General features: G+C 39.5%; 1 protein-coding gene and 1 non-coding gene across 2 annotated transcripts in view; both read right to left on the bottom strand.

The window, feature by feature from the left end:
- The window catches only part of LOC109042212 (uncharacterized), a 203,116-nt gene that overhangs the window by 9,867 nt on the left and 180,488 nt on the right, over positions 1-12,761 (bottom strand). The window contains exon 3 of the mRNA XM_019058847.2: positions 5,386-5,475. Within this exon, the coding sequence (XP_018914392.2) occupies positions 5,386-5,475 (90 nt within the window). The remainder of the gene's footprint in view (positions 1-5,385; positions 5,476-12,761) is intronic.
- TRNAE-CUC (transfer RNA glutamic acid (anticodon CUC)) lies at positions 508-579 on the bottom strand. Its single transcript has one exon. It is a non-coding gene; the product is annotated as a tRNA-Glu (tRNA).

Here is a 12,761-nt window from a genome sequence, read left to right as displayed (position 1 = left end):
GGAAAAGGTTTACGGATTGAATTAGAAAGACGTCCCCTTTAAGAAAAATCAGAGAAAATATAGTTACGCACACAAAAACAAGTATGTTTTTTTTTTATTCCACGTGCCTTTAAACACATACATTTCTTTTAATTATTATTATAATTTTTTTAATTTTTTAAGGGTGATAATATTTCCTCTCCCAGCAAGGAAAGCGAAGACGTAAAAAAACAGCTTTGAGTGGCTCATCTAGAGATCATTAAAAATCATCCCCTAGATATGATTCGGACGAAAACTGGAAGCCTTTGAGGTCAGGGGGCATTTTTTATTGGTAAGCGTGGTTAGATCTGGAAATCATAAAAAATTATAAAAATAAGCCCCGCGGGTCTCTAGATATGACTCTGACAAAAAATGAGAGCCTTTAAAGTCAGGGGGCGCGCGAGGGTATATTGCGTTAGTAAGCGAGATCATCTGTAATGCACTGTACGGACCTGTAAAGGAGCCTTGGGCAGACTGCTGTAAAAATTATTCCGGTACCGGGAATCGAACCCGAGCCTCCTGGGTGAGAGCCAGGTATCCTAGCCACTAGACCATACCGGATTCGTGAACAACGACGCCGATTGAGCGTCATTCCAACCAAACGTCTGTGGCGTCGCGTGATAGCTCGAGTGATGCACCGGTCCGATCGCGAGCGATGCATCGTCATCATGATGAGCCGCGAACGATTCAAAATTTGAAAACAAGGTACCACCGCGCACCGCCCTCGCGTCGGCCGTGCTTTCGGAGGTGTTTCAAAATATTATCGACCTCTGTAAAAAAAATTCGAAGGATTTTATGCGCCCTTTCTTAAGATACTTCAATTTTGGACTTTTTTTTTTTTTTTTTTTTTTTTTTTTTTTTTTTTTTTAAACCAAAAACCTAAAGTTGAATTATTTGGTGCACATACGTACAGAGACAGTTTCAAGAGATTTTAATCGGCACCAGAACGGTTCAGATCAAATAAACGGTTCCAATAATACGGGTACTTGAAGGGGCTATAACCTCCGTTATTTTACTCGAACTTTAAGGTGATAGGTGATTCGATGGACGCCATGTTTTGCGTAAAAACGACATGCGATACATCGCAACGATTTGCTCCATTTTTTTCAGCTACTCGTCATTTTTCTCGAATTTTGAGATTGAAATTCCGTTGTTAGGGGAAAAATTCACTTACCAATTTTCACAAACACATTCAACATACTACGGGCGTGGTTTTTTTAGAGAAAAAATATCGCATTCGACACTGATATCGAAACTGCACTCGAATGCGACATTTTTCCTCTGAAAAAACCACGCCTTTAATACGTTGAATTTGCAATTGTCAACATTAATATGTGAATTCTTTAGCCTCCTGGCAACAGAATTGCGATCTCAAAATTCGAGGAAAATGACGAGTAGCTGGAAAAATGGAACGAATCGATGCGGTGTATCACATATGTCGTTTTGACACAAAATATGGCGTTTATCGAATTACCTTAAAGCTCAAGAAAAGTTCAACTGGTGGACGAAAACATTGAAAAATCAAATTTTTGGAATCAGCCGAAGGAAAAGAGTAAGCGTAGACAACAAATTTCATCAAATTCTGAAGAGGTCGGAAAAACTTTTGGTTTGGTTTGGCATTAAGTGACCCGGGACTAGGGCCGGATTAAGGGGGTGGCCACATGGGCCGCGGCCCATGGCGGCAAATCTAGGGGGCGGCTTTGCAATTTTTTTAAATGTAGGTATAAAAAAAATTTGAATAGAAAGGAGGATTAAAAAAAAGGATTTAGAAAGAAGAAAAACATTACGAACTAAAAAAGGCGACAAAATCTCTCATTTCCTGAGAGTATAGTAATTTCTAATTTTGTCGTCTTTCAGTGATACAAGTGACAGCACCTTCAATTAGTCGAGTTAAGAGAGAAACCAAATACGCAATTTTGCCTGGAACGGCGCGACTTGGAGAGAAATGATGACGAGGACTTGAGATGAAAAGAAGATGCCCTCGGCGCGGCGATCGATTGACATGTAACACATATTAGCGCCTACAAGACTGCACGAATACTTCAAGCATTGCACCCAACACAGTGCGGTCACTGCGGTCAGCGTGAGACGGATAGCGCCTGCAAGAATGCATGAATACTTCACGCACTGCGCCAAACACGGTGCGGTCTGCGCGGCGCGACGGAGGTTAAAATCATTAAACCACATTATGTTTCAGAAAAATCCCCGCTGGCCCAAATTGTGCAAAAAACGGTCGTTTTTGGCGTCGCTCTTTCACTTACGAATCAGTGCTTAAATCGCGGATTCCTGACACATGCAAGAGCTTCAGTAAATGGACTACATTTTGCAATTAAGAACTATAAATTGCGGCCGGTTTAAAAACAACGTATGTGCCATCAGTTTCCCCATGCACATAAGTGTTTTTTCGAACGAGCCAGAATTTATAGATCCAAATCGCAAAATGCAGTTCAAATCGTCCCCTTCCGATCAAAGTACCACAAGCGCCATGTGACGTTTAAAAATTTCCGCCGCCATTTTATTTGTTTACAGAGAAGTCGTGGTTAAATCTGTTTGAAAATTCCACTGAAATTTCTTCAACCAACAATTTCTCTGTAAAAAATAAAATGGTGGCGAGAATTTTTAAACGTTGCATGGCGCTTGTGATAGTTAGTCCCTTTATACTGAGAGTCAAGACAATGTGCATCCATTTCTGATTGGTTCCCGTATTTTAGGCCTCCACAGTGTCAAAAACGGTAATAAAGATTACATTTTCACCAATTGCAAAGATTATAATCTGGAATGGACTGGGGAATTCGGGTTCGGCAAGGAACGAGTGGAATGAGAGAAGGAACGGAGAAAGGAATTTGACAATGTGCCGATCAAAGATTGCGAAAAACTATCATTCTGTGTAAGCTTTATTCCCAGTTGTGACTCCATGGCGGGGGTTGTCTTAACTCTCACACCGGAAAAAAAATTGGCTCTAGAGTCCAGACTCTTGAAAACATCGACAAGAAAAAATACTCTTGATTCGATCAGATTTTTGCTTAAATCAAAAGGAAATCCACTCAAATTAAGAGGCTTGGTTCTTGATTTAAGCAAAAATCCGATTGAATCAAGAGTGTTTTTTCTTGCGATGTTTTTAAGAGTCTGAACTCTAGATCCAATGTGTTTTTTTCCAGTGCAGTATAAAGGGACTCTAGTGATACTTTGGCCGGAAAGTGACAAAATATTGAAGGAGGAGATAATGATCGAACCTGTAGTTACAAGCTGGCGTGATTCTGCTGCCGTATCGAGTACTCGATGCGGGCGACGTTGGAATCGAGGCAGTTCCAAAACTCGACAGGGATGTACTTCTCGTCGGCCTGGGGACACCACATACGGCGCAGCTTCTCTGTTTCGCACTCGACGTGGTCGCAATCGATGTAGTAGGTCTTCGTGCTGTAGTTCACCACCAGGATCGTCGACTCCGAGTCCGCGTGGATTTCCTTCGTCCGCGGGCAGAATCCAAGGGATTTGTACTTGAAGTGGATGCACTTGCCCGAGAAAAAGTAACGCGTCGACTTGATCGTGAAATCGTGGAACAAGTTCGTTACAAACAATTTGAAGTTCCGTTCGTCGGGGTTGATTCGAACCATTCTCGAAGATGAACAGACGAACAAAAAAACGTCAGTAGATAATTCACTTTGAAAAACTTGCACGATGCAAGAAGAGATCTTTCAGAAATCAACGCACTTCCGTAGATTGAGTGAATGAGTTATAAACAAACACAACTTTTAAAAAATTATTTTTCGACGATTTGTTTGGAGACGCGCACAAGTTAAAAAAGTGGATGCACAATTTATGAAGAGAATAAACGCAGTTCAATATTTTAGTTAAAATAAGGCAAGAGTACCTATTGTTCGAAGAGCAAAATTAGGTAATGTTGCACATGTAATACGGAAAATTACTTCGAGAACGGGAAAAAGAAAGGAAACCAAAAGTAATCAAAATCTGGCACGATTTTTAGTCACTTCCGCACAACAAGACAAATGAGACGAAAACCCGTGAAACAAAACTTATTGATTCAATGTGAGATATCACTTAGAATTCCAAACGCACACGCACCAAGATCTTGAAAAATACTTTCCGCAGTAGTCACAAAAGTTTCGGAAAAGTCACGTGACAAAATACAAACAACACGAACGGCAAAACTGAGTTCTTCTCGAGCAAAGGTACTGATTCACGATCAGTGACAAGGGTCTAAAATCACTGCGAGGTAGTTCACTGAGAGGTTCAAAACTGATTCAAAATCCGGCAGATAGAAAAATATCACTGAACGAAACGATCGGTCTCCAATTCAAACACGGCCAAAAGTCGAATTCGCACGAGGAATATCACTGCACTCGAGAGCGCTAATCACCGATCGGGACACGTTGACACACCGGAGGCAATGAGGAACTGATTTTAAATCTGATTAGTCAAAGGTCAAGACCAGTGGTCAGCGCTACCCCTACCCGCGGGCAGCGACCACCCTCCGACGGCCGCGTCGGACGGAGGGGAAGGGGTGGAAATCTGGATATCCCCGGGCGAAGGGGTTGTGCGGAGACGAGGCAAGATGCTCAGGCTCCTGGTCCACGCTGCGTAGGAGGGGAGAAGGGTGGAGAGAAAGGGGTGTATTGTTTCGTATGCGCCGCGTAAATTTAGCGATACTAAGAAGAATGCAGGAATGTACGTACTGTGGGCGGCACCATACATTGCTGAGTTGCCAGTTTTGGCTTGAGTGCAGATTGCATTTTGCATTAGCGAGTCTTGTTACATCTTGACTTTATCTTGAAATTGAAACTACTATTTTTGACTTATCCATAAAAGCACCTACCATGCCGTGCTACGTAAAAAAATGCCGGAAGAGCTTTCAGACGTTGCCATATTTACTTCAATAAAAAGCGAATTAACTGGAGATATTGCGATTGGTTTCTTTCAAACTTTTCAGACACTTTTTTTCGCAACTTAATCTAAAATATCTGAATATTCCAAGGAAAAATATGAACAAGTTTCCTCAGAAATACATTTTTGTCCGCGGAAAGTTGGCAAACCTCGAATGTTCATACGGCGTTTTTCCTTAGTACGGCACTTCTTTCGTACTGAAACGATGATGGCACATTCTAAAAAGAGTTGGATGAGAAAGTAATGTTTCAAAATTTTTCGAAACTATCATTTCTTATCCAATGAGAAACAGAAAAATGTGTAGCTCCGTTTTTGGCAGAGCAAAATATCTCAATAGGTATGTTTTCAAAACTCATTTCTCGTTCTTTAAAAAAAATCAAAGTACGAAATAAAAAGAAAATACGCGAAAATAAGCCAGGGCATCTCGACTTTAGATTCATGTTTCCAATTGTCTCATTAATTTACCTGTTTAAGTTGCCATTGCAAAGTGTGGATGGAATCCTCAGATGCCGCTTGTTCGAGCCTTTTGTTTTCCTCCATCAGATTTTGGCACTCCTGCAACAAAATTTATAAAATTCGTTAGTCGAATGATAGTTTGACGAAACGACGCCATTCATACACAATTTTATCACCAACAATTCAAATCTGTATGTATCTGAATAAGCGAATGACGTGATTACTGAAAAGCGCAATGTAATGGCAGAGGGGTCATAAGTTTCAAAGTTGCTGGGCATATGCAGGTAACAAGCGCGGTCGAATTTAACGGCCGCGCCGCTAAAATACTTATAAATGCCGCCTAGCCGAGGTTTTATACCTATGCGATCTCATAAATCAGGATTTCTTATGGAGTATCGGAGCATAAGCCACGGTTGTCAAATTTGCGGAAGGCATTACTCTTTGAAAGCAAAATCGGAAAAAATTGAGCTTCAATATGGCTTTCGTCCAAAAGTCAGTACCGAAAATGCCATCGCTCGTTGCCATGATCTTCTCACCAACAACAAGAAATTATATTCAGTTGCGGTGGCAGTAGACCTAAAGAAGGCTTTTGACTCCGTCCACCATGGCCTCTTGAAAATCAAACTAAAGAAATTTGGACTCAGTGAACCAGCTATCAATCTTATTTACAGCTACCTCTCAGACAGGCATCAGTATGTTCAGATAACCAATGGTAGTTCCTTTTTTAGGTCCAAATTTGCTAAGATTTTAGGCGGTATCCCACAGGGAGCAGTAATTGGACCTCTCCTGTTTCTAATCTTCGCCAACGATGCGCCTCAGTATGTCAAAACCAAATCTCTGAACCTAGTGCTCTCATTATTTATAATGTTTCTTTTTGCCGATGATGTGCTTTTTGTGGTTAGCAATAAGGATCTATCAAGATTAGAGATAGATGTTTTTATTCTTCTGAACATTTTCCGACAATGGGCTGATTTGAATTTCTTCCAGTTTAATGTAGACAAAACTAAATACATGCTTTTGAGTACCAAAAATATTGTAGGTTCCTTTAACATCTTGATTGACAACCAAGAAATTGAATTGGTCTCCATATTGAAGTACTTAGGGATTCTTTTGGACGATAAGCTAAATTTTGATAGCCATATAAACAGCATCTGCAGCAAGTTACACTCTGCCATATTTGTAATTAAAGTCCTCTCTAAATATTGTGATATTAGTGTACTAATGTTAGTTTACCACTCCCTATTTATGTCCCACATTAACTATTGCGTAACTATTTGGTCTAATTGTAAAATTGCTCTCCTGGAAAAAGTCTTCATCATCCAAAAGAAGGCTCTAAGAACCATGTTAAAATTAGCGCCAAGAGAGTCCTGCAAAAATCATTTCATTGATCTCAAAATTCTATCCGTTCCCTCCCTCGTAATTTATAGGTCCATTTCGAATTTTATAGTTGATATGAATAGCTCTATAGCTCCTACGAATCTCAGTAATAATAAAATAAACACTAGATTCCAGGCCATGACTAACGCAACAAGGAACAGCCACTCTCTAAGGCGCGGCCGAATATTTTTTGAAAAACTTCCCGCAAACCTGAAATCCAAATACAGGGACCCAAATTTTCTAAATGTACTAAAACAATTTTTTATTGCCAAGTGTTTGTATAGTGTAGCAGAATATTTAGCTTAAGTTCTGTAATCTCTTTTCCCTTATTTTTTTTTTTTTTTTTTTTTTTTTTATATCCTAACTAATTTTGACATGTTTGTTTTCGCCGTTATAAATGTGCATTTACAAATAAAATAAATTATTATTATTATATTATTATTATTATGAGCTAACAGTTAGTTTTCCTTTTTTTGGTGACTTAGTAACTGATTCGCTTGTTTCAGAAAGCGCCTATCTCCGAAGAAAACAAACAAAAGACGAAGTTCCAGAGAGTGGAAAAAAACTGATTCCGGCTGAAATATTCAATGAATAGAAGGTGTTTTCGGCGTACGTTACTCAGTTCTGACCCTAATTTAGTCCCACTAACAATGTAATGCACTGGAAAAAAAAAAAAAAAAAACACACATTGGATCCAGAGTCCAGACTCTTGAAAACATTGACAAGAAAAAGGACTCTTGATTCAATCAGATTTAAGCTTAAATCAAAAGGAAATCCGCTCAAATTAAGAGGCTGGGTTCTTGATTTAAGCTTAAATCTGATTGAATCAAGAGTATTTTTTCTTGTCGATGTTTTCAAGAGTCTGGACTCTAAATCCGATGTGTTTTTTTTTCCAGTGTGGTGCTGATATCGGGTCCTAATTATTTGTTCCCATAAAAGTAATATAATAATTACAACAACCAGAGAAGAAGGTGAAACCTGAGCTCCACCATACGCAATACGAAAGCAACGATTCTTTTTTCTGCGTGCTGTTCCCGATCACTATAAAAACGATTACAGGACATAACCTCGGATCCGGGATACTTCCTGAATGTTATTCTCCGATAAAAATGGAGAAATGTGGACCGAAAGTTTGCCAAGTCTGCCGTCCGTGGAGTGCCCAAACGCTTCAGAACAACCCGTCCATGATTACCGCGAAAACAAAACGACCACTCGATGTCAATGCACGATACGGCACAACAATACCTGGACAAGTCAACACTACGCGACGTTGCGTTAAGTGTTGACAAATTTGCGAATATACAAATCTTCTGCCGTATAAATTGTCATAAAATACACAAAATTTTGCACGAAAATAGGCAACGTGGCAGCGTTATTAGCGGGGAAACGCCGAATACGCAGCGGCCAGCATCGTTCTAGTACATTAAGCTCTCCTCTTCCGCTTGGATACAAACAAAGCAGGCACTTCCTCCGATTCCTGCGACTTCCAGAAAGAATGAATGACGTCACGGGATCTGCGAGCGGAAAAAATGATAAAAAAGGGAAAACATGGTGCTTGGAACAAACGCGTAGTTGAGAGCTGCACCACTTAAACGAGATATAATCCTGATCAATGTTGCAGTGCCTTAATAGGATTTATGATTAATACTTGATTATTGTTTAAATTTAGTGGTAGTAAAGTTAAAAAATATCAGCACTGACAATAAAGTTTCGTTGTAAAGCAACGTGCTTCATAGAAAATTTTACGGTTAATGCAATCAATCGCTTCAGTCTATTGCGCGCCCTCTTACACGCAAAGCCTCTGATCAGGCATCTTCAAACGCCTTGACCTGAAATTTGGGTTGAATCTTGATCCGAAATACCAAAGTTTGCATATAAAGCTGGGGAGAGGGGGGTGCATCTGCGGGCACGGGGCGATTTTCTGTGAAGATTGATAACTTGAATTTTAATGCAGGGTTTTGTGTATACAGTGTCGCCCAAGAAACTCCTTCAAACACGCAGTTAGGCATCATATGTTACTCAATTGTAGTTGCTGCGACGATTCGGTGAACAAACTCTACACGGAGTTCTACAAGGAGTTACTTAAAAGTTCGAAAGATTTGAGGCATTTGCAGGAATCTGACAATTCAGATTCCTGAAGGGTAATCCCGCTCGTGGGTTCCACCGCAGTAAACCCCGATAACCCAGGTTGAACTTCTCGAATACAACGCCGATCACCATGAGTCCTCGCACAGATCTATCGTACCAAGGAAGAACACCGTATGAGTCTTCAGACGTTGCCAAATTTCCTTTGACAAATCAAACAATTTCGGGTATGTTCATAGGCGGTTCTAGACCTTCATGTTTGGGGGTGCCCAGAGGTGGAAAATGTCGGAGACCGGCCCCAAAAGGGACGGTCGCTCAGGGGAGGCCTAATTTTCGGCCCTCAAGTTTTATCCCATTCCTACCCTCCTTTCTCTTTTTCTCTCCTTTCTTTCTACTTAAATACTTACAAATTCAAGGTAGAAAATTTTTAGCAAAACTTTCCACCAAAACTACATTCTTACCATAAAAAAAACAGTAGAATCTTTGTAAAACACGGCTATCAATATTAATTCTGTTTAAAACATTTTCAATTAATTGCTGGGATTTTTTTCAGTGTGAGCGAATACAGAATCTTTAAAAGCAGTAATTTGGTCTTTTTTAGATCAATTTTCAGATTTAAAAAAATTCATGAAATAAAAATATTGCCAATTTTTTGCGCTTCATAATACGATTTTTTCTTGACGTGTTTACTTGCCCAAAAGCCTCTTTCACGGTTCCAGTAACCGTACTTAATTTTTGCTTGGGGGTGCCCGGCACCCACTGGCACCCCCGTAGAACCGCCTATGGGTATGTTTTTTTAATATATTACTTCCAACTTTTCGGCGAATTTGGTTCGTAAATGGATCCGCAATGTCTGAAAATTTCAACAAAAAATATTCAAAGCTTTTGGAAAAATAATTATTTTCTGAGTGGAAATTTGGCAACACTCGAAGGCTCATACGGCGTTTTTCCTCAGCAGCACGGTTGCAGTTACTTGTTGCTGTTTCGATTTCGTAATGCGTTTCCGGTTTCATCTCTAATGGTTTTCTGACCCGCCACTCGGCCTAGCACGATAAAGCAAAGTCCCGCTGAGTCAACAAGGCCGGGCTTAGAAATATTACTTACCTCTTGCTTACCTCCCCGCGTGGGCACGGGAGGGAGTTGCGTTTTCGAGGCCCATTTCACCTACGGATTTTAAGGTTCGTGGCTGCAGTTTACGATCTTCTATGATGATCTGACAATGAGATTTACATTCTGGAGTGGAGGAGAGAACAACGCAGGGCAGTTGGGAGCCGAGCCTCGCAAGACAAGAGACAACGGTTGCATCGTGAATAAGGGAAATACATTTTTCTTGAAATGTTTGGGGGAAAAAAGACAAAAAGTGGGCAGAACTATGATTTTCGAGTAGAAAACATCCGTAATTATTCTGATAATTTCTGTTAATTTCTGATATTAGCATATTACCAGTTGTATTATTTTATATTGAATTATTATTCCAAATCTATCGGACACTAATCATGAGAAACCGTTGTGCACTAAAAAAGGGCTTCAAGATCATTTTTGGTCCAGCAAAGCCTAATCGGAGACAATTCCTTCAGTTCCTTATGATCGACGTCCGATAGATTTGGAATAATTCAATACAAAATAATGTAATTGATAATTGCTAAAATTAGAAAAAACCTACATATAGGATGTTTCCTGCTTGATAATCATAGTTATGTTCACTTTTGTTTTCTTATCCCCCAAAAATTTCGAAGTTCTTCTTTCATAATGACTAAGATTCTACAGTTTTAAGGTGTCTAAAATGCTCACGATATTAAAGGGAAGGAGTGACAGAAGAAACTTATTCTTCAATACTATTTTACATACAAACATGTGTTTAAACTGTTACTTTAAAAAAAGGTTACAAAATACGTTTGGTTTAAATGACCTTGGCATCAAAATCTTTAAATTCACAGATGATTTGGGGACAAAAATGAAGATAAAGAGTGCGAGAAATAACACCAATTACTGTTTAGATGGAAACATTCCTATCAATGTTAACAAACATTGAATGAAACGCAGGGTATCTGGGTTAGATCAAATTAAACTTACGAAGCGTAAACTGATATCACAGCTAGCCTTTTGTAAGATACCCATTTTTCGATTGTAATTATGAATTTATCTCTTCACGTTAGAATCCACCGCTGTATCGACGGTGAAACTACCAAACCACGTATCTCGGTTTGCGACGTCGCAGACTTCCTGTCATACTTTATTTTTTAAATGAAAAGCTACTTAACGTCCAGTCTTGAAAATTTCCGTGATTTTTCCTCTTCGTGCGGAGAAAATTCTGTGAAAATTTCAAGGAATGATATTGATTTGGTCTACTTCAAAAAAATAAAATGTGAGCGGAGATTTTTAAACACCGCAAACGAGATACGTGGTTTGGTAGTTTCACCGTCGATATTTAATCTGCTCTCGAGACCTTTACTCATCTCCACCACAAAAGCGCTGCGGCATTTGGCAAAAGTGAGTTGTACGAAATCAAAAGTGTCACTGACTTCTTCATAATTCATGCCCGATACATATTTCCCGCCGATCCTCTAATTTAAAAGATTTTTTCCAGGTTCTCTTCTTTCTGATTTAATTTGGAATAATCAGGGGAGGGGCTGCAAAGTCTTAGAATCAGTTGCGTGTCTTGCTTGACAATGATTCGATTAATCTGCCATTTAAGCCTATTATCAGTGAGTTTGCGACGAAAACCTTAATAATCGATTCTTAACCATGATTTCAAAAGGGGGAAAATAGATAGCCGACGATTTACGCCAAGGTTACCGGATATCGTGATTGAAAGTGGATATTTTATATGGGTTTAAATGCGGAGAAAGTTTGGATTTTTCAGCCCCATTTGGCAACAGCGGTTCACGCTATGCCAGGAATTGTACATGCAATTCCACTAATCGCAAGGCAAAAAGTTTGAAGTTCAACACTGTGGGTGTACATTGACATTAAACAAACGGATTGATGCAAAACCTTGTCTTGGACCCATTTTTTCCCACTGTTCTGAAAATATGGAGCACCTCGTCAGAGAGTTGTATTTTCATGGCTGGAATTGCGAGTATTCTGCTCAGATTTTCTCAAATGAATGTGATTTGTCTTTGAACAAAAAAAAAAAAAGGCTTGAAAAATAGAACAATTGTAGAGACAACTTTCTTGTTCTCTTACTACTGTCGTGACCCGCAGTTCTAAATGGCCCCCGGGCAGTAGGCAGGGGCCAATCAAAAGAGAAACAGGAATTATAACGAGCGGCTAAACAATGAAACAGGCCCTCATTATTCCCGAAAACAAACGTCCAAAGTTCAGGCCAGCCCCGAGGTGAAACATAAATTCTACGAGAATGAATGATATAACGCGTGAATGAGGATGCGTGGAAGTTTTTACGCGTTAATTAAGCGTCTGCATCTATCGCAAGGTTTCACTCTTTTCATTCTGATAACTCTGTTCCGGCCCAAGTAAACGAACAAATCAACTGTTAAAATTAATTATTTTACTGATTTTTCCATCCGCCAACTGCAGGGTACCTGTTCCTGTTCGCGAATGTATTGAGTTATAACTTATTTTTAAGAATGCCGTAGTAAACATGCGAAAAGGGGTCTTAATGTTGAGAAAGTCAAAAGCAACACTGGGGAAAAAAAAAACACATTGGATCTAGAGTCCAGACTCTTGAAAACATTGACAAGGAAAAATACATTGATTCAATCGGATTTTTGCTTGAATCAACACGAAATCCGCTTAAATTAAGAGGCTTGGTTCTTGATTTAAGCTAGATTCTGATTGAATCAAGAGTACTTTTTCTTGTCGATGTTTTTAAGAGCCTGGACTCTAGATCCAATGTGTTTTTTATCCAATGAAGTTATTGGTGTCAGTGAAAAGATTGTTTTATGCATTAAAAACATTTTGGC

The sequence above is a fragment of the Bemisia tabaci genome, chromosome 5, assembly GCF_918797505.1.
Source record: "Bemisia tabaci chromosome 5, PGI_BMITA_v3".
Lineage (NCBI taxonomy): Eukaryota > Metazoa > Arthropoda > Insecta > Hemiptera > Aleyrodidae > Bemisia > Bemisia tabaci.
This window is presented reverse-complemented; position numbering and strand designations above follow the sequence as displayed.